This window comes from Mauremys reevesii, linkage group 15, assembly GCF_016161935.1.
Source record: "Mauremys reevesii isolate NIE-2019 linkage group 15, ASM1616193v1, whole genome shotgun sequence".
In the NCBI taxonomy this organism is placed as follows: Eukaryota; Metazoa; Chordata; order Testudines; family Geoemydidae; genus Mauremys; species Mauremys reevesii.
Window position 1 is genome coordinate 1,432,367 of NC_052637.1, and position 24,666 is coordinate 1,457,032.

At 47.7% G+C, this 24,666-nt stretch overlaps 2 protein-coding genes across 3 annotated transcripts; both read right to left on the bottom strand.

Annotated features, from left to right (window-relative positions):
- Positions 1-516, bottom strand: LOC120383477 (histone H1.11R-like). Its single transcript, XM_039501635.1, has one exon. It carries the CDS (start codon positions 514-516, stop codon positions 1-3), a length of 516 nt encoding a protein of 171 aa, XP_039357569.1.
- An 8,789-nt stretch (positions 517-9,305) lies between these two features.
- Positions 9,306-24,160, bottom strand: LOC120382888 (zinc finger protein RFP-like). Of its 2 annotated transcripts, XM_039500344.1 has the most exons (7): positions 23,695-24,149; positions 21,054-21,149; positions 19,153-19,383; positions 15,351-15,373; positions 13,448-13,569; positions 10,472-10,504; positions 9,306-9,860 (listed from the first exon to the last, which is right to left on the bottom strand). In XM_039500344.1, the coding sequence occupies exons 1-7, from the start codon at positions 24,112-24,114 to the stop codon at positions 9,331-9,333; spliced, it is 1,455 nt and encodes a 484-aa protein (XP_039356278.1). In that variant the 5' UTR covers positions 24,115-24,149; the 3' UTR covers positions 9,306-9,330. The 2 variants fall into 2 exon arrangements, with proteins under 2 accessions (XP_039356278.1, XP_039356279.1); XM_039500345.1 differs by lacking the exon at positions 10,472-10,504 and having other exon boundaries at positions 23,695-24,160.
- Between the last annotated feature and the right edge of the window lie 506 nt (positions 24,161-24,666).

Sequence of the window (24,666 nt, forward strand, 5' to 3'; positions counted from 1 at the left end):
TCACTCCAGAAGGAAGGCGCCCTTAATAATATCGTCTAAAATTTGCTTCCTGCGCGTTGCCACCGTCCCCCTGATTTTGCCCGGGCTCCTGCTAAGCATCTTGGGCCGTGCAGCAGCCGCTTTGATTGCCCCGCTGGGGTCACGTGGCTCTGGGGCAGCTGTTCCTGTCTTCGCCCAGCTCTGGCGCCTCTTTTCAGCTTTGGCGGCGCCGCTTCCCCGCTGGAGCCTGAAAGAGCCCGAGGCGCCGCTGCCGCTGACCCGACGCAGAGCCCCTTGGCTCAGGAGAGAACGGAGCAGCGTCTTGATGCGGCCCTTGTTCTTCCGCACGTCGTAGCCCTCGCCCTCCAGCGCCTTCTTGATGGCGGCGAGAGAGGCGCCTCTGCCGGCGGCGGGGACATCAGCAGCCCGGAGAATGACCTGGCTGAGAGTCGATTTCTTCCTTCTCTTGCGCCGGGGATTCTCCCGAGCCGCGCGGGGAGCCGCAAAAGCCGCGGGGAGAGGCAGCGAACCGGGCATGTCCCTGCGACCCAATCCCAGCTGCTGGCGCCGAGACCCGCACGTGGCGCCGCCGCCCTGACACTGAGCCCAGCGGCCGCCGCTCGAGGCCAGATAGAGAGCAGAGCCCGACGCAACCGAATCAACCCCCTGCTTTATTCCCGCCCCAGCGCCTCGCCCCAGCCTGTGTTTCTTCCGCCCCACTCAAGTTGCCCGCAAAAAAGCGCCAGCCCCGATTTGCACCATCATTTCACCCTCCCCGCTCCAGGACGCGGAGCTGGTTCCCCTGCTGGCGTTGTCCGAAGTATTCACGAGTTGCTGTCTGGGATAGGTCACAGAACTGGGCTGTGGTCGCCCATTTGGCTCCTCGGCTCAGGAGAGAATTCGGGTTTTTGGCTAAGTTTAACCCACATTCCCGCAGCTGCCGCCTCTGGATTTCACTGGGACAGTCTGGGGGTGTGCGGCAGAATAAAAGAGCAAAGCAAATAGTCTCTTTCTCGGGTTTTGTTGTCATCTAACTCGTTGTTAAAGAACCCTCAGAAACACACCTAAACACTTGCAAATCCAGAGGGAATAACACTCCTTTCTGCCTATTGGACAAAAGAAAAATCTCGCTTCCTATTGGCTCTCATTCTTGACCAATCAGGGCAGGGATCTTCACATTATTTTTCTACAGGATTAGGATTGGGTTGGAAGCGTCTGTTTCAGATTGGGGTTGTTGGTTGTTTAAATTGGTGGAAGAGCAGTTTGAGGGTCCATGCTTACTTCAGAAGCTGATTTTCCTGTGTATTGTGTCTTATCAGTTACAGTTTAATAACAACCCCATGAACTCGACCCTTACGCATCCCTTCTAAACTAGTTTGAAGGAAATAATTAGTGCCAAATTGAGTGAGAGGGGAGGTTTCTCTATGGCATTTGAAAGATGGCCATAACGGCTCCAGGAATCAAAGGGACGTAATTCCCCTTCTGCCCCAGCTTCCCTGGATTGTAAATACTTCAGAACATTTTTTTAAAGGCAGGTCAGGTATTTGAAAATAGGATTCTGCAGTAGCGAAGTGGAGTTTGTTTTCCTTCTTCCTGGAGTAGTGTTAGGCCTGGATCCTGTTCCACACAAGTTGATTAGAGCTTCACCCTTGACTCACATGGGAGAAGGATTGAGCTCTTGAGCCCCCAGTTACAGTGTTAGTATTGCACTCGAAGGAGGAGGAAAAGTCTACGGAGTGGAGAAAAGAAAGGGGAAACCTATGCAAAATCTGTCCCTACACGTTATTTAATCCTAATTTCTGGCCAATTTATAATAATTCTGCTTCAATAGATTTGGAGTCTTTTTCTACGATATATTTTCCCTTTAACGCTTATTTTTTTCTCTAACATAATGGGACACACACACAAAAGATTTACAGTATTCCTGTCCCTGATTCTCAGATCAGAATGAAATGTGTTCTTTTTTTCTAATACTTTCTTTTGAGGGGAGAGGAAACGGTTAATCAGGGATGGAACCGGAGCAATCTCCCTTGCCTATTTCCTGCCATGGCTGCATTTGCAGGTGGTCGCTTTAAAAAAAGGCTTGTTTTTCCTCCAACCAGAGTCTTGGACTCCTTGTCGTCCTATCAGTGCCTGCCTTTCCTTGTGAGCCAATCAGCGCTCACTCGTGCCTATATAAGGATCCCCTAGGAAGCCGCAAGCGGTCTGGTGCTTTTACTTTTCTTTACTAGATGGTATGGAAAGGTGATTAAAAAAAGCGTTGTCTTGGGTCTTTTTTTAGTGCTCTCTCTATGGCTAGAGTAAAGCAGGTAGCGTCTAAGTTATTCCTGCGGAAAGCCCAGTGGCGTAAACAATTCGGGAAAAAGGATCGAACAAGTGCTTATTCCTCTACACCCGAGAAGATGAAGAAACCCCACCATGATCGTTTACATACTGAAGTGCTATGGCAGAGCCGAGGGTCTCCGAAATCTACCGAGATGTTGCTTCCTAAACGGTCTTTTCAGCGCCTGAGCAAGATGGTTATTCAGAGCTGTGGGGGGAGCCGTCTGCGTGTCCAGCTTCCCACCTATCTCGCCCTGCAGGAAGCCACGGAAGCTTATATGGTGCAGTTGTGTGAGGACTGGAAGCTATGCGCTCTGCATGCGAAGAGAGTCACTGTCGCATCTAGCGATATTCACCTTGTGCGATGCCTGCGCGGGGCAAGACCCTGAAGGCGGTTAATGCGGATTTACGTGACCGCAGCACCCGAGCACGAAACGACTTCAAATCGGTTTAAACAAATAATTTTGTCCTTGTAATCAAGTAGCTAATTAGTTCTGTTATGTAAAACTAAAGGGGAGTAACTTTTATTTTTAATGTGCAGCAATGTCCCGTATCTTACGTCTTTTTTTGTTAAATGACTTTCGAAACTTTCTTTTAATGCACGGACAGTGAAAATTCTACAGTTTTTTTTCTTTGTAGAGAAAGTGGGGGATTGGTCAGTTTTCTAAAACACTGCCATAGAGGTCAGAGGGAAGTCTGCCTACTCTCCCCGCCCCAGCCCCTTTCTCTGTCTCGCCTTCCCCTCAATAATCTGATGCGGAGGTTAAAGGGGTTAGCTTGTGCTTTGAGTAAATATTTCACAGAATGAGCAAGTGTGTAGACGCACAATTCTGTAGTAAATATTCCTAAAACGGCGCTGAAAGTGCCCTTACTCCCTTTGCTAATTTACACACTGCACATAAAACGTGTAATCAACTACGTGCTTTGCTGACTCAAGATTTGATTTGACATACAGTGGTGCGTTCCTGTAGGGGGGTTCCCCAATCTATGATTTCAGTAGTACTGATGTGCTATTACAAAATACCCTACGGGACCGTTCACAATACTACCCCTTACGTGCTGCTGGAGTGTCGTTTGTCGGTGTTGTGATGCTAAAAGTTTGTTTCAGCCATGTGATGCGCATATCACCCCCTCACACACACCCCACTCTAATAGGGTGATAATGTCTCAGTGATATCTTGCCTTTTCTGAAGCCGTTCAGTTGAGGATCTCAAGTTTATAAATGCTAATCAAGGGTTACAAGAGCAAGTGCTGTTAAGTCAACAGCACGGATTAAGAGACAGAGGACAATAGATTTGCTCAAGGCTATAAAGCCGGAACTATAACCCTAAACACCCACCTCCCGTTCCCACACTCCTGCTATTAATTTCCATCCTATAGAGTGGAAATTGGTAACGTAAGATCCCTTCGCAGCAAATATGGCTACAATGAAGGTCATTTCCCACTGGTTTGTGCCTCCTGGAGTCATTTCAACGTAAAGCAAAATGATTGCAAGATCCTGCCAAGGCGGTTTGAATTAACACAAATAAATCCCAGTAACCCTTTAACTCATCGTATCGTGACTTTCCCTTTCGTGGGCCTGTAGTACTCCGAAACGGACACATGAGGGCAACCAGTCCTCATAAATGAGAAAATGCTGTGTGTAAATATTTAAATACTGATTAGCGCAAGGGGCGGGGGAGGAATCGGATCCTGGGTCTCCCATCTCCACTGTGAGTGCTCAAACCACCAGGCTACAGGGTCATTTTTCTCCCTTGCTTAAGAACTGTTTGAGTGTTTCTACCCAGAGGAACAGCTTCAAGAGGAGACACCAGACTATCCCAAGGGTTAGCCCCCTCCCCTGAGGGGTAGGTTCAAATTCTTTCTCCTAGTGGGGCAGAGGGGGGAATTGATCTGGGTCTCCCACATCCTGGAGGAGTGGTTTTAAACTCTGGGCTAAAGATTATATGGGTGTGTAGCCTCAGCACCATCTCCGGCAGCCAGACTTTGAGTGGGGCCCAGTCTGGCAGGTGTGCTCAGTCAGTGAGGCACTGCAAAGGAGTTATGGGGGCTCAATGCCTGTCCTCCACTGTTTGTGGCTTGTTGGCATCAACAGGAGAACAAACAGGATGGGGATAAATGAAATCAGCTTCAGGAAAAAATTCACCAGAGACCTGCTCACTATTAACCCACAGCCCCCAGCTATCCCAGCCCTCAGCTCCCTCTACTCTGCTGATGTCCCTCAATCCTGACCTGCAGCCCCCTGCTAGCCCAGTTCTCAGCTCCATCTACACCCCACAGCTCCTGACCCGCAGAAGTACCTTGCTAGCTCTGAGTTCTCAGCTTCCCCCTGCAGCTCTGCAGATCCCCCTCAATCCTGATGCACAGGCCCTCACTAATCCCAGCCCTGGGCTTCTCACTGCCCCCCTCTCCACAGCTTTGCTGGTTCCCTCGGCTGCCCCTCCCCTGCCACACCAGATACCTAGGCTAAATCTTTTGCTGTAACGCACTCAGTGTCCTGCTGTGACTCACCCAACTCAGGTCAACTGTGATCAACTTGTGACCAATAGGGGAGGCAGGGGGCAACTAGAAAGAACAAAACCCCTATTGGCAAGTGACTGTGAGAAGCAACTCAGGGGCTTGAGGGCAATTTCAAATACCTCCCACGAGGAATAGACATGGCCAAATGTGCTGCTAATGATCATGACCCAACCCCATGTTCTCAGAAGCAGGATCTTGCCTGGAGTGGCTCTTGCAAGCTAAGCGGGTCTGGGCAGAATTTCAAAAGGCGACATCAAGAAGGCTGCAGTTGCTACAGGGAGTGGGATGGGGGGTTCTTTCCCATCAGAGCTTACCCCACTGCCCCAGTGTGATGCTAGGGGGTGCTGAGCTGCAGCGATCAGGGTTGGGGGCTCAGTTGGAGCTGCGTGCCCCTTGCAGTCCCCTCCCAATGCCCCAGCACAACACTGTGCTGCATCAGGTGCTGACTTGCACTTTAGAGATAACCAACTCACCAGCCCCACTTTGTCATTAAAGGTGTCCTGGTGCTTTCTCTCCTAGATCGGGTCTGAACCGGGGGATCTTGGCTAAATAGCCCCTTGAATTATTCCATTCTGCCCATCTGCACCCGTATTTCATAAAATCACAGGACTGTGGGGTGGAAGGGGCCTCGAGAAGTCATCAAGTCCAGCCCCCTGCGCGGAGGCAGGACCAAATAGGCATACACCATCCCTGACAGGTGTTTGTCCAACCTGTCCTTAAATAGCTCCAGTGATGGGGATTCCACAACCCCTCTAAGGAATCTGTCCCATTGCTTAACTATCCTTAGAGTTAGACTGTATTGCCTAATATTGTCTAACCTTTTTCACTGATCTGCAAGTGTGCCTCACAGTCCCGCGCGCGACACACATTTTGTATCAGTATTACTGTCAGTCAGGATGGTGATTTTATTTTTGAAATTTTTGTTTTTTACTGATAGTTTTATTCCAGTACACCCCCATAGGGTGAAAGCAGCTGTACCGTTGTGCGGGGATAGCTCATTGCCCCTTCCATGCTGGACTATGAAATATTCGTACAATAAAACCTCAGCGTTATGAACACCAGAGTTACGAACTGACCGGTCAACCACACACCTCATTTGGAACCAGAAGTACGCAATCAGGCAGGAGCAGAGACCAAAAGAGAAAAAGGACAGTGCTATGTTAAATGTAAACTACTACAAAAATAAAGGGAGAGTTTAAAAAAAAAAAGATTTGACAAGGTAAGGAAACTCTTTCTGTGTTTGTTTCATTTAAATTAAGATGGCTAAACCCAGCATTTTTCTTCTGCACAGTAAAGTTTCAAAGCTGTATTAAGTCAATGTTCAGTTGTAAACTTTTGGAAGAACAACCATAACGTTTTGTTCAGAGTTACGAACAACCTCCATCCCCAAGGTGTTTGTAACGCTGAGGTTCTACTCTATAAGCAATTTATACTGGTATAATTCCATCCACGCTTGCCTAATGGTGCTCCCTGTCCTTATACTATTCTGGTACAGCTAAAGCCATACAACTTTTATGTCTGGACAAATGAAAAACATGGGCCTTATATTTAAACCAGTGAATTAATCTTAAATAATCACCACATTTTAAGTTATGGACCCCATACGGAAAAAGGGATCCCTATGTTACACGCGTGGTACTTGGAAATGATTCCAAAATGATAATGTGAAGAGTAGAAAACAAAATTGATTGCAAAGAGTGAAATTTACTGCCAGATACCAAAAAACCAACCAAGAAATGGGAATTGCAGACAGAACCCATATGACAATGCTTTAAACCCAATTCTCCTAATGGGAAACGCTTGGGATGCAACAGATATTTACCATGTTTTTCATTCTGTGCATATCTATGAAATTTTCCCTACAGATATTCCTCATTTAATTCATGTTCCCAAATTTCTTTCCTTGGTCCATGCTGGAAGCAATACATAACAGACTCAAAGCAGGGTTTCCTTTCTTTAGTTTCTGCCATTATAATAACTTCTATTTCTTATGGCAAGAGACTAAATTCCCTTAGAAATGAAAAATAATCCCCCCGTGTGAGCAGCCTGCTTAGGGGAGGACGGGTAGCTTTATGACAATGATGCTTTCTAATTGGGAGCAGGATTCTGCCCCTCGCGCTCTCACGCCACGTTGTAGTTTTTGCCTGCAGGAGGAATTCTTGTGGAGTCCTCCAGGGTCAGAGAGTCAAGAAGCTGTGGATGGAGTTTTTGGGGCTCAGCACCGACAACTGGGGTAGGGTTGCCATCTATCTAATTGGTGGTAACTGGACCCCTGAGGCCCCACCCCTACCCCACCTCTTCCCCCAAAGGCTCCACTCCTTCTCTGCCTCTCACCCCCAAAGCTCCACCCCTGTCGCTTGCCCCTCTCCCTTGCTGGGTTGTCTCAAGAAGCCTGCCTGCAGGTAGGAGGCAACCCTCACCCTATGGTAACCTGGCTTTTGGTTCTGGTGCCATAACGTTGCCAGGTCCCCTTTTCAATCTGACTTTCCTAAATGGTACCCAGACGCAGAAGCCAAAAACTCGACTGTCTGGGTAAAACCCGAACGGGTGGCAACCCTAAACTGGTGCGGGGGGGGGGGGGGGAGGGTGTCTCGTCAGATTATCTAAACTCCCATTGAGGCACCTAAATAAACAGGCAGATTTTCAGATAAGCTCAGCACACGGGGTGCATCTGAATGCTGGGCACTTTGGAAGATTTGGCCCCAACTGTGACCGCTGAGCATCCTGAAAAACTGGGCCTCCATTCCTTTAAAAAAAAAAAGGGGGGGGGGCTCTAAGTGACTAGCAGAAACCTTTAAGAAAAACAGTCCTTTCAGCGAGTGCTCTCACATTCTCAGAGCATGCTCAGCTATCGCTGCTTGTGTGGATGGAGCAGGTTCTGGACTCCCCACTGGGAATCTGAGATTCCAGACGGATGCTGCACAAGAATTCAAGGCAGGGAGCTGGTTTTATGACATCCTTCCTGTCCTCCCTGGAAGGATGCAACCAGGGCCTGAGCCCGAACCCGACGTTAAGGCTCTTGAGTTTACCAGATGTGTACGTAAAGTTAGGCCTGGTCTACACTTAAAACTCGGATTGGCCTCACTACGTCTCTCTTGGCTGTGAAAAATGTTGTATCCTGAGGGCTGTAGTTAGGTCAACCTCACCCCGGTGTAGACGCGGCTAGGTCGATGGAAGAATTCTTCTGTTGCCCTAGCTGCCAGCTCTCGGAGAGGTGGATTAACTATGTTAACGCAAAACCCCCTTCCATCGATGTTGGAAGCATGTACACTATGGGGCTCCCTCCAGCGGCAAAATTGCAGCACCGGAGTTTAGGGTGGCCAGGTGCCCGGTTTTCGACCGGAAAGTCCGGTTGAAGAGGGGACCTGACAGTGTTCAATCACATCTACTGACTGGACTCTCAAAGTCCGGTTACTGAGGGCGGGGGAAGTGGGGAAGTGCTGGCTCATCACCTGTACCAGCCCCTACTCAGCTGGGGCCACCTCCTACCTGTGTCAGGTGACTGCAGCTCCCAGCCCTGGTTCTGCAGGTGAGTCCCTCCTGACCCAGGTTTGAGAGGGGAAAAGCAGTGAGTGACAGCGGGAAGAGGAGTGGACAGGGGTGGGGCCTCAGAGGAAGAGGCAGGGCAGGGATTGGGCTTTGGGGGAGAAGAGGCGGGGCAGGGGAGGTTCTGGCACTCCAGCTGGAGCACCCGCTTTTTAAATATTACCAAGTTGGCAACCCTACTGTAGCTGTGCTGCTGTAGTGTAGAAGCACCCTCAAGGACTCTGCTCAGGGGAAGGATCCCACCAAGTGCACAGGGATGTGATCCTCACCTTCCCACTCATCATAAAGTGAGTGTAATTCACACAGTGTAACCACACCCCTGCCCCTTTCATCTCTTCTCTTTGTTCTCAAATCCGCCCTAGTTTCCCCCTTCCAGTCCACATCTTCTCTTCTCTGGATTTCCCTTCTCTACACATTTCCCTCCGCCAGCTCCACTTCCTCTTTCTTGGGCTTCTCTCTCTACACCCCATTTCTTTCCCTCTCCCCCACCCCAGGTTTCCCCTCTCTCATACTCTGAGCTGGCAGACAGCCGATCCTCGAGAACCCGCAGAGGTTGGAGGGGAAACAGGCCGGACAATCCCTGAGACAATGGCTTGGGCCACACTTAAAGAGTTAGGTTGACACACTGCTTCGGGCAGGGTTGTGGGAAAAAACACACACCCGGACGCTGTAGCTATGCCAACCTAACCCCCAGGATGGACGCAGCTATGGCAACGGAAGTAGGGTTCCATCAACGTAGTTACCTTCGCTTGGGGTGAGGGAGTTCCTACACCGATGGCAAAGCCCCTTCTGTTGGCATCGGCTGCATCTACACTATGGGATTATCCTAGCATAGTTACGGGGCGAGCTGGCTATGTCGCAAACATCCCTGTAGCATGGACAAGGCCAATGAGTTTGGCCCATGTAACTCGGTCATCTCCTTCTGTCAAGGACGCTGTCAGTACAGAGCACCAAGGCCCGGTGTTATCCTGTGATGCAGGGGAGTAGCCTGAGGTGCGTTTGCATATCCCCGACCCGGAAAAAATGGAAGATTTTCTCCCCTGTAAAAGAAGCTGATGGGAATGAAACTATCCTGGCCATGCTATCAACATCTATAAATGTCACCAACCCCTCTTCATATTCCAGACAAACCAGAATCCTCGTGGGGCTCCCGCTCAGGGTCAGAAGAGTCACAGGGGAGGTTAGAACCCGGTACTGACCTCTGCAGAGCCCCATGGCCCAGATGCCCCCCTCAGGGTCCAAGCTGATCTCTCCCTTCCTCCTCACAGACTCTCTGGCCACCCCCACGGCCCAGTTTCCCCCATCCCCCACTTCCACCATCCAGCAATGTTTCCCCGAGGTGAATCCCTCACAGCCCAGCACACAGCGAGATGGATCAAATCTCTTAGGACTGTAGGGCAGATCCTGCCGCGTGTCTCCCCATCTCACGCTTTTCCGTCTCTTGGACACGACGAAGCGGGGATGAGCCGTGGCTGGATCAAAACTCACATTTGCTGCAGTGGGAAAGAGAAAGTCAGAGCATTAGGGGCCTTGGGGGCCAGTTTGATCGTGTCAGTGGCAGAATCTACCTCAGCTGGAGAGTGAATCTGGGAACCTACTTCCTCCACGATTCACCCAGCTCTGAATGGGGAGCAACTCAGAGACGTCAGCAAATTGCAGGGAAGATGCATTCCCTTGGCACAGATACAGAGCAAAAGGATTCAGGACCCTCTCACATGTTCTTCCACAGTGGGCCACGTGAAACATCTTAGATTAGGCCACAGATCCTCCCTACACCCACTGTAGCACTTTCGCTCCGTCCCTCCTGTGTAAAGCTTGCTGGGCGAATCCCCCAAGCATGTTTTCCTGTCTGCGTCAGGTTAGATGAGACCCACCAGCATGCAGCTTTATCCTGCAGCCCTCCTTAAGGCAATCCTCTGACACCTGCAGCTTGGTCCAGACCTCCTGCTGTATATTGACCACCAGCTTTCGTGTTATTGTATTTCAGAGGCGCCTTCCCTTACTCCAGAATCCACGGACACACGCGTAAATTAACTTTTCTCCTCCATTCAGGAAGATAAACACCAACAACCACTCAGTTTGTCAACTGGCGCCTGAAATTTACCTGATTTCAACACAGTTTCAGATGGCAGAGACTCTAGAAGAAGAAGAGAAGAAAAAAAAAAGGGGGTGGGGGAGAGGGAGGTGAGATTTCCTGCTGCCATAGAGTATGGAAACATTTCTAGCGTTTGTAACTGTAACGGGTTTAACTATCTGTGCCTGTGGATGTGTGTGTATAGAAACCATCTCAGCCTTTAACCCTCTCTGATATAGACATAGTGTAACTCGGTGATTTACTGACGCAAGCTAAGCTAGGTTCAGAACGTGTTAAACTGTTCGATGTGCTTCTGCATTAGGGACTGCGCCGATATTAGAGGATCACGCACATGAAAGTTTCTCTAGGACGCACTCTCGCACACTCCAGCGGCTCCTTTCAACCCTCCATGCCCCTCCTTCCATGAACTCCCTATATGCCACCCTCCTATGCCCCTCTATTTCCCTGCTACCCTCCCCACCAGCTATGTCATCCCTGGGGCCCTGTGTGTCTCCTCCCCTCCACCACATGCCTGAGTCCCCCATTCTCCCCCCCCCCGGACAGGAGTTCTGTGTGCCCTCCCATTTCCCATACCAGAAGCCCCCATTCTCCCCTCCATGCTAGCAGCTCGGTGTGCCTCGCATTCCTCCTACCCTCATCTCACCCCACCATGCCAGGAGCTATGTTCTCCCTTCTCCTCCACACCAGCGTCCCTCAATCCCTCCTTCCACTAGGGGTTGTGTGTGCACTCTCATACTCCCTCCCCAGTACTAGGGTTCCCCTTCGTTCCCACACGGCAGGGGTTCCATGTGCACCCTATTCCTCCCACCCCCCCTTTCCTCACACATTTACGTAGAGACATGCAAGAAAGAACCAGTGAATGGAGCCAACACAATATGTAACCGGACTGTGGAAACGACTGACAGAAGGTCACGGAAGCCAGAAATTTAGTATACTTCTGAAAAGGACTGGACATTTATATAATTATATTAATAATATGTGTATAGTTAATTACTATTAATATCTGTTAGTTATTATTAGCATCTAGCATGGAAGGATTAGATTTTTATCGGGAAACGGTGGTAAATATTGATTTCACCGCACACACACAAACCAACGGAAAAAATATTTCCATCAGTAAAAATCAAAATGTACAGCAAGGCAATGTGAGAAAAATGCTGCTCCAGAGCTGCTTAGAGTTTGATTTAAGGGTGTTTTCTTTGTATATTTTGACACGTGAGGTCAACAGGTTGTGTTTTAACCATTACAAAAGCTTTAAACGTTTTGAATCTCAACATCTACTGTCAATAAATAATTTTTGTCTGAGCCCTCACCCCATAATACCGTACAACTGTGAACATTTAAAATCGATCAAAATCTAAAAAAATGCTTCAAACGAGACATAAATCTGTCAAAATTACAAAACAAATTGAATTATGCCAAGATTTAATATCTAGCTCTTAGTGCTTTTGATCAGTGGCTCTCAAAAGCTCTTTACAAATTACTTTATCTCCATTTTACAAAGAGGAAAAGTGATTTGCCTACAATCACCCAGTAAGCCAGTGGTAGAAACCCCTTGGTCTCCTGCAGTGCAGTCCAATGATCTAGCCACTAGGCCAAACTGCTGGATAATAAGCGCATCAACAGCTATAGTATAAGGGAGGAATGTAAAATGTTCTGCTGCAGGTTTGATCCCAGTGTCTAACTATTGGGGATTAGGATGAGACCTTTGCAAAGCAGGAGGGGGAAAAAAATGGGTCAAACTTTTGGGTTTTTTTAGTTTAAAAAAAATAAATTAAAGGAAAATCCAAGCGAAAAAAAAAAAAAAAAAAAAAAAAAAACATTTTTTTTTTTTTTTTTTTCTTTTGTTTTTTTTTTTTTTTTTTTTTTTTTTTTTTTTGATTTTTTTAACTAATGAAACGATTCATGAAATGTTTTGACAATCCAAAATCCAAATTCAAATTGAAAAAAGAAAAGAAAAAAAAAAAAAAAAAAAAAAAAAAATTTCACCTAGTTTTTAGCTAGGCTAGGCCTCGCTCCAGCTTGACCCTCAGACCAGGTACCTACTACACACTACAAAACTACACTACAGAGGAGTAGGAGTATGAAAAATCCACATCCCTGAGCGACACAGTTATACCGACCTAACTCCAGGTGTAGACAGTGTTATGTTGATGGGAGAAAGGCGCCATCTGTGTTCCCGGGGGGGGTCGACACATGCTCCGCTCCAGACCCTGCTCCCACTCCACTCCTTCTCCCAAGTCCCCACCCCTGCCGTGTCTCTTCCCATCCCTGCTCCGCCCCCAAGCACGCCCTTTGTCCTCCTCGCCTGCCCCCAGTGCCTCCTGCATGCCGCTGAACAACTGATCGTGGCGGGCGGGAGATGCTGGTTGGAAGGGGGAGAAGCTGATCAGCCGGGGTGCCGGCAGGCAGGAGGCACGGGGAGGGGGAGGAGCTGATCCACAGGGCTGCCAGTGGGTGCTGAGCACCCACTATTTTTTTTCCTCTGAGTGCTCCACCCCTGGAGCATCCATGGACTTGGCACCTATGATGTGAGAGCTTCTCCTGCCGATACAGCTACCACCTCTTGGGGAGGTGGATTAACTGTGCTGATCAGCGTAATAGCATCTTCGCTGAAGTGCTACAGCAGTGCAGCTTTTTAAGCATAAACCTGCCCTCAGTCTGTTGTGTTTCCCTTTTCCTGCAGCTGGAGATCCTACCAGCTATTTAGCCAGTGGAGCTGGCTCAGCTGTCGGTGGCCAAGCGAGAGGGAGATTTTGGCACTTCAGTGCGTTCAGAGGCAGCATGAGAAGTGCATCCCTCCACAGCTGCAAACTGATCCAGGGTCATCCCCAAAATAAGAGACTGCTGCCCGTGCTTCTCCTAGACTCCAGAGGCCAGCCCTACATGGCTGGAGTGCAGGCCATGAGTCACCTGTGAGCGTCAGACAAGATCAGTGATAAGCTCTCAACCCCAGCGATCAGTCTCAGGACGAGGGTCTGTTACCTTTGAATTTCTTCACAGCATCCTGTAGCGATACGGTTTCTTGAGAGAGTTCTTTGATTCTTCTTCTCCAGTCAGGAAACTCCGCTGTTGGATTTTGAAACTTCTCCTTCCCCGTCTTACATCTAGAGAGAAAACAACCTACATCATCTTCATCCGAACGGTAACCGAGATGGAACAAAATTTGAGGAGCCCAATCAGTACTTGGTCCTTGCTCATATGCATACAAATGGTCAAGCACAATTGCAGCCCTTAGGACTTGTCAACACAAGGAATTATTCCAGAATAACTATTCCAGATTAATTTCCTGTGTGGATGCTCAGCTAATTCAGAATGAGGCACTCTTATTCTGGAATAAGAGAATTCACAGAGGGAGGTTATCGAGAATATCTAATCTGCTTTAAATTTACCCGACCAGAACCCACGTTAACTTCCCAGTGTAGAAAAGGCCTAACTTTCTCCTGGGAGGATCAAAATATTTCAGGGTTGTTGTTGTCTTTCTACAGTGCTTGTATAACTCAAAACACGAAGTGATATTTACTGACAGCTCTGAATAAGGGTCAAAGTTAAGGTTGGTTTTGGAAAATGTCTAATCAATTTTTTTGCCTCTAGATTATTTGAAGAGTGTGTCTGAATAAGAGAATCGTTTATATATAGCCTGCCTTTCCCCAATCACTTTCATATTTTAAATACACAGAATTCCTTAATTGTAATATTACTGGCATCTACTTTTTTGTACCATTCCTGTCGCCTAGAGACACTACGTTAACAAGGGCACGTTAAATTAACAAAGGCATCTGTTATTGTCTGAAATTGAATGTTCTTTGGTACGGAAAGGCCTGGTCATGTTTGGTTTTTCTTTTAGAAGACATACACCTCTACCTCGATATAACGCTGTCCTCGGGAGCCAAAAAAAAACTTACCGTGTTATAGGTGAAACCGCGTTATATCGAACTTGCTTTGATCCACCGGAGTGCACAAACCCCCCCCCCGCCGGAATGCTGCTTTACCGTGGTCTATCTGAATTCGTGTTATATCGGGTCGCGTTGTATCGGGGTAGAGGTGTATTGCATGGTAAATTAAGAGGGTAAATAAGGCTGGATTTTCAGAAGCTCAAACAAACACAAGCACCATTAATTTTCAGTTGAAAAGAATTCAAGACTATAAAGTTCAATGTCCAGAAACTTTATGTGCTTGGGGGAAGAAAGATTGTTGACACCTATGCGGTTTAACAACAGTTCACATATATTACTGGGGTTTGAGCTTCAGGGTTCTCTCTTCTGTAGGGTTTACAAGCTCTTCATGGTCTGCTGCCTAAGTTATTACAGGGCACCATGTTTATAAATAAGTTTGTATAGGGCTGTCTGTTTAAAGGGGAAATAATTCATAGTGCTACAAATCCATATGCATATTCAATTTGACCTGCAATTGCGTATGTCAGTAGAAAGCTAGGGATAGATACTGGGGAGCAGATTTGGGGTCATTTGGTTGAGGGGTTCCTGAAAGACAGAACCCCACAAAAACTATTTTAAGATCTGTTTCCTCTTTTATTACTTATGTTTGCCGAGCTGGGAGAAACAAAAACTATGGACAGCATCCAAATAAAATTTCTGTCTCTGGACTAACCCTCATCCAGCATCCCGCATCGAGATCCGTCCTCAAAACTGAGTAAGTCAAACATTATTAGCCTGTCATTTGGGTACTGCAGAGTGGCGTACCACGGTGATATGAGCTGTGCACAGAATCCCAGCAGGGCTGGGTTTAAATACACACACATACAGAGAGCGTCTTAATTTAAGGGCACATTCTCAAAGCCCTCTAAAATTCACAGACAGAATCAGATCGGCGACACCAGTTGAAGTGTGGGCTGGGAAGTGTGAGTTGGCAGCAAGAAGGGGCCATATACCTGCTCAAGGTGCTTCTGATGACCTGGAAAGAGAGAGAAAGAACAGAATCATAGGACTAGAAGGGACCTCGAGAGGTCATCTAGTCCAGTCCCCGGCACTCATGGCAGGACTAAGTATTATCTAGACCATCCCTGACAGATGTTTGTCTAACCTGCTCTTAAAAATCTCCAATGACGGAGATTCCACAACCTCCCTGTGCAATTTATTCCAGTGCTTAACCATCCTGACAGTTAGGAAGTTTTTCCTAATGTCCAACCTAAACTGCCCTTGCTGCAATTTAAGCCCATTGCTTCTTGGCCTATCCTCAGAGGTTAGAGAACAATTTTTCTTCCTCCTCCTAGTAAAAGGGAGCAGGACAGGGCGGGAATAGAACCTGGTGTAACTGCACATGGGACAGTGAAACCCGTTCCAGGGGCCACAGTAGCGAAGAGATGCAGACCAAGTGGAAGATGTATGAAGGGCAACAAATTGACTGAGGGGCTGGATTGACTGATCTCTGAGGAAAGAGTATGACAGCTTCCAGAGATTCATTGTTTTTAAGTCAGAAGGGACCATTAGCTCCTCTAACCCAGTGGCACTCAACCTTTCCCCACCACCAATCAGGAGGCTGATTTGTCTTGCCTACGCCCAAGTTTCACCTCATTTAAAAATGACTCACTTACAAAATCAGACATAAAAATACAGAAGTGTCACAGCCACTGTTACTGAAAAATGGCTGACTTTCTCATTGTCACCATATAATTAGAAAATAAATCAACTGGAATAGAAAGATTGTGCTTGCATTTCAGTGTATACTGTGTGGAGCAGTATAAACAAGTCATTGTCTGTCTGAAATTGTAGTTTGTACTGACTTTGCTAGTGCTTTTTATGTAGCCTGTTGTAAAACTAGGCAAATATCTAGATGAGTTGATGTCCACTCTGGGAGACCTCTGCGTACCCTCAGTGGGACACGGACTCCTGGTTGAGAACAACTGGCCTAGGCTGACCTCCAGGGCTGGCGCTTCCATTAGGCAACCCTAGGCGGTCGCCTAGGGCGCCAGGATTCGGGGGGCGGCATTTTGTGCGCTCCCCACAGGGCGTGTGGGAGCTTCCGGTTCTGCTCCCGTCGCGCCGCCAAAGAAGGACCTTCTGCCGACGTGCCACGGAAAACAGCGGCAGGCAATTAAGCAGCTCAATGATTGCCGCTGTCACCTGCAGCATTTCGGTGGAGGGTCCTTCTTCGGCAGCGCGAGGGGAGCGGAACCGGAAGCTCCCGCGCGCCCCGTGGGGAGCGCACAAAATGCCGCCCCCCGAATTCTGCCTAGGCCACCAGAAAACCTGGCGCCGCTCCTGCTGACCTCCCATGTAACACAGGCCAGAGAATTTCACCCAGGTACAGCTGTGTTGAGCCGGATAACATGGCTTTGACAAAAGCCCATCTAGAAAGGCATCCTGTCTTGACCTGAATACACCAACAGGTGGAGAAGTCCACCTCTTCCCCTTTCTTCCATCGTTTATAACCCTCACTGAAAAAAAATGGGCATCTTATTTCTAAATTTGAATTTGTCTGGCTTTAACTTTCAGCCCTTGGTTCTTGTTGTGCCTTTCTCTCCTAGATTGAAGAGCCTAGTGTTTCCCCCCGGGACAGTATTTGTAATTCATAATCAAGTCACCTCTCAATCCTCTTTTTGATAAGCCACACAGATTGAGCTCTTCAAGGCTCTCCCTATAAGGCACTGTCTCCAGTCCTCACATTATTCGTGTGGCTCTTCTCTGCACCTTCTCCAAGTTTTCAACATGCTTTTAAAAATGTGGACACCAGCATGGCTAAGCATGGACCACAGAGGGGCTGTCTGCAGACACCGAAGGGTAGCATCGCAGAAAAAGGGGAGGAACGCTTTAGGGTGAATTCACGGGGAGCAGTGGGGTAATGCCCTGTGTCATCTGCGGGGATGGGAGCATAGATGGCTGGATCTAGCAGCGTAGTGCCTTTTGCTTTTCATACAACAAATGCAATTTGAGGGACAGTGGGGTCCAAATAAATGTGTGTACTAACTGTATGCAACAAGGAAAACCTGGCTACATGCATACTGCAGCTCTGGCAGGATTCCGAAACATAAGAACGGCCACACTGGGTCAGACCAGTGGTCTGTCTAGCCCAGTATCCTGTCTTCCGACTATGGCCAATGCCAGGTGCTTCAGAGGGAATGAACAGAACAGGTGATCATCAAGTGATCCATCCCCTGTCATCCACTCCCAGCTTCTGGCAGCCAGAGGCTAGAGACACTCAGAACATGGTTTTGCATCCTGCCCATCCTGGCTAATAGCCATCGATGGACCTATCCCTCCATGAACTTATCTAGTTCGTTTTGAACTCTGTTATAGTTTTGGCCTTCACGACATCCTCTAGCAAAGAGTTCCACAGGTTGACTGTGTGTTGTGTGAAAAAATACTTTAATCTCTCTTCATATGGAAGCTTTTCCATTCCCCTAATAATTTTTGTTGCTTTTTTCTGTACTTTTTCCAGTTCCAATATCTTTTTTTTTTAAATGGGGCAACCAGATCTGCACGCAGTTCTGCACAAATGGAGAAGACCGTGCACACCTTTGGAGGATGCAGAAACTATTTAGAGGGATAGTGCCCAGGATGGTCCAGGGGCTAGAGCACTGGCTTAGAAGCTGGGAGACTGGAGTATAATTCTGTGATTTGCCATAAACGTCTTGTGTAACATTGGGCATGTCAACTAGCGTCTCTGGGCCCCAGCTTCCCACTTGGTGTTATTAGGATCAATATGTTACAGCCTGCCTGTGCAATGCTTTGAGTTCTACAGATGAGAAAAGCGCTGTATCAGAACGGGGCGTTATTATTATTACCAGCATCTTCCCTTTTAGTGTGAAAGTCCATCAAACAAACAAACAGAACAATCTACAAATGTGCTACTCTACAGCAGAACCTCAGGGCTACAAACACCTCGGAAATGGAGGTTGTTCTTAACTCTGAAACGTTCGTAACGCTGGACAAAACATTATGGCTGTTCTTTCAAACATTGACTTAATACAGCTTTGAAACTTTACTATGCAGAAGAAAAATGCTGCTTTATTTATTTATTTATTTTGGTCTCTGCAGCTGCCTGATTGCGTACTTCCGGTTCCAAATGAGGCGCGTGGTTGACTGGACAGTTGATAACTCTGGTGTTCATAACTGTGAGGTTCTACTGTAACTCAATATGCAGCATATTCCTCCTTTCAGACTTACTTTGTAATATGATTTCCACCCCTTGATTAGCTCATTCAGTACGTTAGTTTGGAAGCAATAGCAGGCTCATGAGTCTCTGTGTGTTTTCTGGCCACTAGAAGAGGCCAGAGACAGACAGACACACCCACACACAGAATCTTAGCCTGGATTACACTAAATTTGAAGTACCAGCTACTGCATGATCCAGCCAGTGGGTGCGTGCGACAAAGAACCACACTGTGGTTGCAGAGCTTGCAAGAGAATGAAACCAAGGAAGGAAAAGTTGAGGGTGAATGTCAGGGAAAACGTCCTAACAGTGAGGTGTGCTAGGCTGTGGAATGTTCTTCCCAAGAACAACAGAGAGAGTTCCCGACTCTCGAGTTATTCTGGCCCAAACCCTGGGACATGTGGCAAAGGGCACAATCCTGCACTTGCCTCATGGGAAATGGAATGAATGAGACAGCTGGTTTTTGCAGTGTCATTGCAGAGCGCCGTGTGTGGCGCAAAAGGCTTCTCTCTCCCCCAACAGAAGTTGGGCCAATAAAAGAGACTCCCTCACAGACTGTGCAGGGATTGGGGGGGTCTCACCTGCAAGAACTGACTCGCTGGCTGCTGGCACTTCCCCTCCATCTCGCAGACCAGATCGCCGAGGCAAGAGAGCGCCTTAGAGTATTTGGTGGCATTTTCATCCCTCATCTTCACGATCTCCTTGTCCAGCTCGCCCAGCCGGCCCAGCCGGCGTTTCTCTTGGTCCTCCAGAAACAGGCGCAACTGCTGAAATTCAGACACAACCTTCTGCCTCTCGGCTTCCACTTCTTTCTGCAGTGAACATGCGCACAGACAGGGAAAAGATCAGATCAGGGACACACAGAGGGTCGTTGGGACATATAATAGACCCTTCTGTAGCTCTCTGCAGGACAATTACAGCAAAGGCTTTGTTAGCCGGTGTGTTGGGGGAACAGGGGGTGTCAGATGGTCAAAAACTCCGGTTAACAAAGAATTATACTGACCAATAGAATACCAATGTTCAAAGAATTAGGATACAATAAAATGAATATAGTATAAAATAGTGGACAGGTACTCACCAGTCCAGTCACAGTACTGCACTGCAGAGTGGTTGGTTTCTTGAAGCACTTAGGTGTATACAGGGCAAGTTGTCTATACAGCATGTTATCTTATGACACTACATATCACTATGGGCAGCGCCTGGCCTACACCCAGATCACTAAAAATACATTGAACACTAAAGCGATACTGAACATAATTTAACCTTTCTGTGATGCTTCAGAAGGCGCTTCAGGATCTTGCAGTGCCTCAGGGTCAGCATTATCAACATCAATTATCACTGTAGATGTAGAAGGTGTGTAGGAGATTTGGCTGAATCTGTACTGACCCTATGACACACCCTGGAAGCTGCTCTTCTGACTAAATCCCTGATATCAGCTGGCTGACTTGTCTTCTGCCTCTTTGGCATAAAAGCACAGTGCAGAATGTGCAATTGCATAAGCTCCTGGGCAGTATACTAGTCCCGGTTACTAGACTGAAGATTTGTCTTTGGAGATATCAGAAATGCGGTTAAGAGAGCTTGCTGGTTGACAAAGTGCCGGATAACACAGCTTTTACTGAATATGGCAACCCGTAACAATACGACTTCAGACATTTCCTGTTGACAAAGAATTTTCTGATCGCTACTGCAGCAGCAAAAGCGCCTCCTCTGGTCAGCAGCCTCCTTAAACCAGACCCTTTGAAGAGCAAGAAGGGGAGGAGGTTGGCCTCAGAAGGAGGGACTTTGGAGAGCAGCCATGGCAGAAAAACAGCATTATCAATCTCATTGTTCGGATGATGCATTTTTCTGCAGTCTCCATTTTCCTTCTTAGGCTCCATGAATATTGTGTTAGCACCCAGAGGAACAGGTGCCGGCTTTTCAAAGTGCCGGGAGGGTGCTCGACCGCCGGCTCTGCCCCAGGCCCTGCCCCCACTCCACCCCTTCCCCAAGGCCCCACCCCACCTCTTCCTGCCCCCGCTCCATCCCGCCCCGCCTCTTCCCACCTCTGCTCCACCCCCACCCCACCTCTTCTTGCCCGGTTTAACACCCTCCCCCAAACATGCCACATCCTCGCTCCTCCCCCTTCCCCCCCCGAGGCTCCTGCATACCGTGAAAGAGCTGATCACAGCGGGCGGGAGGCACGAGGGAGAGGCACTGATTTGCAGGGCCTGCCGGCGGGCAGGCAACACTGTGGGGTGGGGGGGAGCTAATGGAGGAGTTTCTGGCTTTTTCCTCTATGGGTGCTCCAGCCTATGCCTAGGGGCCCAGCCCCATATATGTGTGCAGTACCTATCACAAGCATAGAATCTCTGAACCAGAACAGAATTTGCAAAAGACAGCGGAGTAAATAACTACTAATCTCTCTCAGAGGGGAGCGTGTTACTCTTCCGTTACTCCAAGTATCAGTGATGTCCTGGAGCTGGTAAGCAATAACGCCACCTACCAGAAGTTCCTGGCTTTTCATTTCCCCACTCGATTGAAACTCTAGAATCTCAGCTCTTTCTTTCTTCAAAATCTCCAGGTGGCTCTGAATTTGCACCTATGAAGTTAGGAGATAACAAAAATAAAAATGTTTTATGAGCTCTGTTTAAACACCCACATATTTCTGAGGCTTTTCCATCAACGATAACAGATTATTTTTAGCCCGGTTGCTTATTAATATGGTGTGTTCATTAATGTGTTTTAAACCAGGTGGTAATGCCTATCAGTTATGATGTGGTCATAGCCATCGATAAGGAGCTCATTGTACAAACAGATTGTCTCTGCCCCAAATGGCTAACCATCTAGATGGGTAATAAATCAATCAATCATTTTCCAGATTCCCCTTGGAAATGTACCCAAGATGCCCAGAGAAAGACAGTCCCTGCCCCAAAGACTGTATAGTCTAAGGCCTTGTCTACAGTACGGGCTAAATCAACATAGCTGCAATCGATTTAGCGGGTCTCGTGAAGACGCGCTAAATTGATGGGCGAGCACGCCCCCGTCGACTCTGTAATCCATCTCAGTGAGTGGCAGAAGTTACACTGCCGGGAGCATGTCTCCCGTTGACATTGTGTAGTGTGGACACGGCTGTAAGTTGACCTAAGGTACGTCAACTTAAGTTACGTTACATAAGTTAACTAGTTCGACTTAGATCGACTTACAGCACGAGTGTAGACCAGGCCTAAGTCAGTGATACTCAGACCTGAGTGGTTCAGGAGGCAAATTAGAGATCAACATGACCCAAAAGACTCACAGACGTGTGAATTCATTGTTTCATTTACTACAACATTATTCCTATTTAAACAGTAGGACAGGGGAAAGATTTAGTTTGTGTATCATTCTCACAGCAAATAAGTTAATAATTTGGTGCAAGTTAATAACTTACTTGGTTAATAAGAGAGTAAAAAGCATCCTGATTGGTTAACAATTAAATCACACTGTGTTTTAAGATCATGTGCTGCAGGAAGGCCCATTAAAGAGCCACTTGTGGCTTGCCAGCTGCCGTTTTACTATCACTGGTCTAAATAGCCAAGGCAGACGGAGGAAGTTACTCGCCCAAGGTCACCGGCAGAGCTAGAACAAGAACCCAGGTGTCCTGAACACCAGTTTCACACTTAAACGCTGCACCAGGCTGGGTCAAGCTGAGCAGGTGCTAACAAAAAACAGCCCAAAGCGTGTGACTAAAAACAAACTCCCCTCTCAGTCGTTCAGGTTTCCCCTTCTTTATTACTGGTGACGTCATAACACTGTTATGGGGCTTTCAGGGAAATAAAACAAAACAGGCACAATAAGACCTAAACGCAGAATGGGGCTAGTGGTGAGAAAGCTCCTTGTGAATGGGTGTAAGGGAGGGAGAGGGGGAGACAGAGAAATATGAGAGACAGCAGCTACTGAGGCTGGTTGGAGGTAGCTGGCTCCAAACTAGGAATCAGTCACTACCTGGTTCCCAATTCAGGGTGCCAGAAAGGCTGTTCCAGCCCCTCTGGGTCCCATTCTCATCCCCTGACCCAGCTTGTGTGAATTTATGCAGGGACAGAGCCCCCACAATATTTCTAGTGCAGAGACTCCACCCCGCACTGCACCCCTGTTTCACCACCCCATGCAGAGTAATCCCCTGCCTATTGAAAAAAAATGAGGTTTAGATCCTTTATTGTGTGTAAAACCGTACTTGACAAAATTCTTTGTATAGTCCCTTTAGCTATAGCGTTTGCTATGCAAGATCTCTGTAATAATGCAGTGTTTCACCAGTGATGTCTGCTGCTGATTAGGTCTCAGCCAGAGCACTGAGTCCAGTTCTGGGTGCCACATTTCAGGAAGGATGTAGACAAATTGGAGAAAGTCCAGAGAAGAGCAACAAAAATTATTAAAAGTCTAGAAAACATGACCTATGGGGGAAGATTGAAAAAAATTGTGTTTATTTAGTTAGGAGAAAAGAAGACAGAGAGGGGACATGATAACAGTTTTTTAAGTACATAAAAGGTTGTTATAAGGAGGAGGGAGAAAAAGTGTTCTCAGCCTCTGAAAGGACAGCATAAGAAGCAAAGGGCTTAAATTGCAGCAAGGGAGGTTTAGGTTGGACATTAGGAAAAACTTCCTAACTGTCAGGGTAGTTAAGCACTGGAATAAATTATCTAGGGAATTTGTGGAATCTCCGTCATTGGAGAGTTCTAAGACCAGGTTAGACAAACACCTGCCAGGGATGATATAGATCAGGTGTCGGCAACCTTTCAGCTGTGGTGTGCCAAGTCTTCATTTATTCACTCTGATTTAAGGTTTCACGTGCCAGTAACACTTTTTAATGTTTATAGAAGGTCTCTTTCTATAAGTCTATAATATATGACTAAACTATTGTTGTATGTAAAGTAAATAAGGTTTTTAAAATGTTTAAGAAGCTTCATTTAAAATTAAATTAAAATGCAGAGCCTCCCCAGACCGGTGGCCAGGACCCGGGCAGTGTGAGTGCCACTGAAAATCAGCTCACATGCCGTGCCATAGGTTGCCTACCCTGATCTAGATAATACCTAGTCCTGCCATGAGTGCAGGGGATTGGACTAGATGACCTCTCGAGGTCCCTTCCAGTCCCACGATTCTGTGGTTCCTACCTTGTACTCCTGGACAGCCTCCTCTATGGGAACCACCGTGTGAGTTCTGTGCTCCTTGGATCTGTCACACACCACGCAGATGGGAGTTTGATCCTCCTCGCAGAAGAGTTTCAGAGCCTCCAGGTGTTTCTCACACACCCCGTGCCCTCGGGGCTCTTTGAACAGCCGCAGGCTGAGCTGTTTGGCCACCTCTGCCACGTTGGCCAGCTGCCTGTTTGGCTTGAGGTTTCTCTGGAGAAAGCTGCCCCTGCAGCAAGGGCAGGAGAGGTTTGTCTCCCATCCCCACAAGCACTGGGTGATGCAGGCTCGGCAGAAATTGTGCCCGCAGTCTATAATCATCACCGGGTCTTTAAAATAATCCAGGCAGATGGAACAAGTAGCTTCCTCCTGGAGCGTTTTGGCTGGATTTGCAGCAGCCATTGTACCCAGCAGCAGGGCAAAAATGCACACAGAGCTGAGCTGCACTTATCTACTTCCTGAAGCTCAGGGATGGGTGGAGCTTTCAGCAGCAATCAGCCCCCTTCCTGAAGTGGCAAGTTGTTTTGGCAGTTGTTGCAGCAGCAGCCACCCGGCCTGCTCAAGAGAAAGGAGCCTACACGTTTCTGTGTTTCCCAGCTTCTGGCCAGCCTGCATGTTTTGGGACTGATTGGTTGCCAGTTCACTCCAGTTTGCACACACCTTGAGGTATGCTAGCACAGTGACACCCCAGGCATGGCCCCAGGGCAGGGGCTCTCAACCTTTAAGACTAAGGTTGATAAGTTTATGGAGGGGATGGTATGATGTGATAGCCTAATTTTGGCAATTGATCTTTGATTATCAGCAGGTAAGTATGCCCAGTGGTCTGTGATGAGGTAGGATCTAAGTTACTACAGAGAATTTTTTCCTGGGTGTCTGGCTGGTGGGTCTTGCCCACATGCTCAGGGTTTAACTGATCACCATATTTGGGGTCGGGAAGGAATTTTCCTCCACAGC

Coding starts and splice junctions, on each gene's coding strand:
- LOC120383477 (XM_039501635.1), bottom strand. CDS start 516: ATGCCCGGTTCGCTGCCTCTCCCCGCGGCTTTTGCGGCTCCCCGCGCG.
- LOC120382888 (XM_039500344.1), bottom strand. CDS start 24,114: ATGGCTGCTGCAAATCCAGCCAAAACGCTCCAGGAGGAAGCTACTTGT. Junction 21,150..23,694: donor AGGCTGTCCAGGAGTACAAG/GTAGGAACCACA, acceptor CTAACTTCATAG/GTGCAAATTCAGAGCCACCT. Junction 9,861..10,471: donor TGAAACTGTGTTGAAATCAG/GTAAATTTCAGG, acceptor TTCCCACTGCAG/CAAATGTGAGTTTTGATCCA.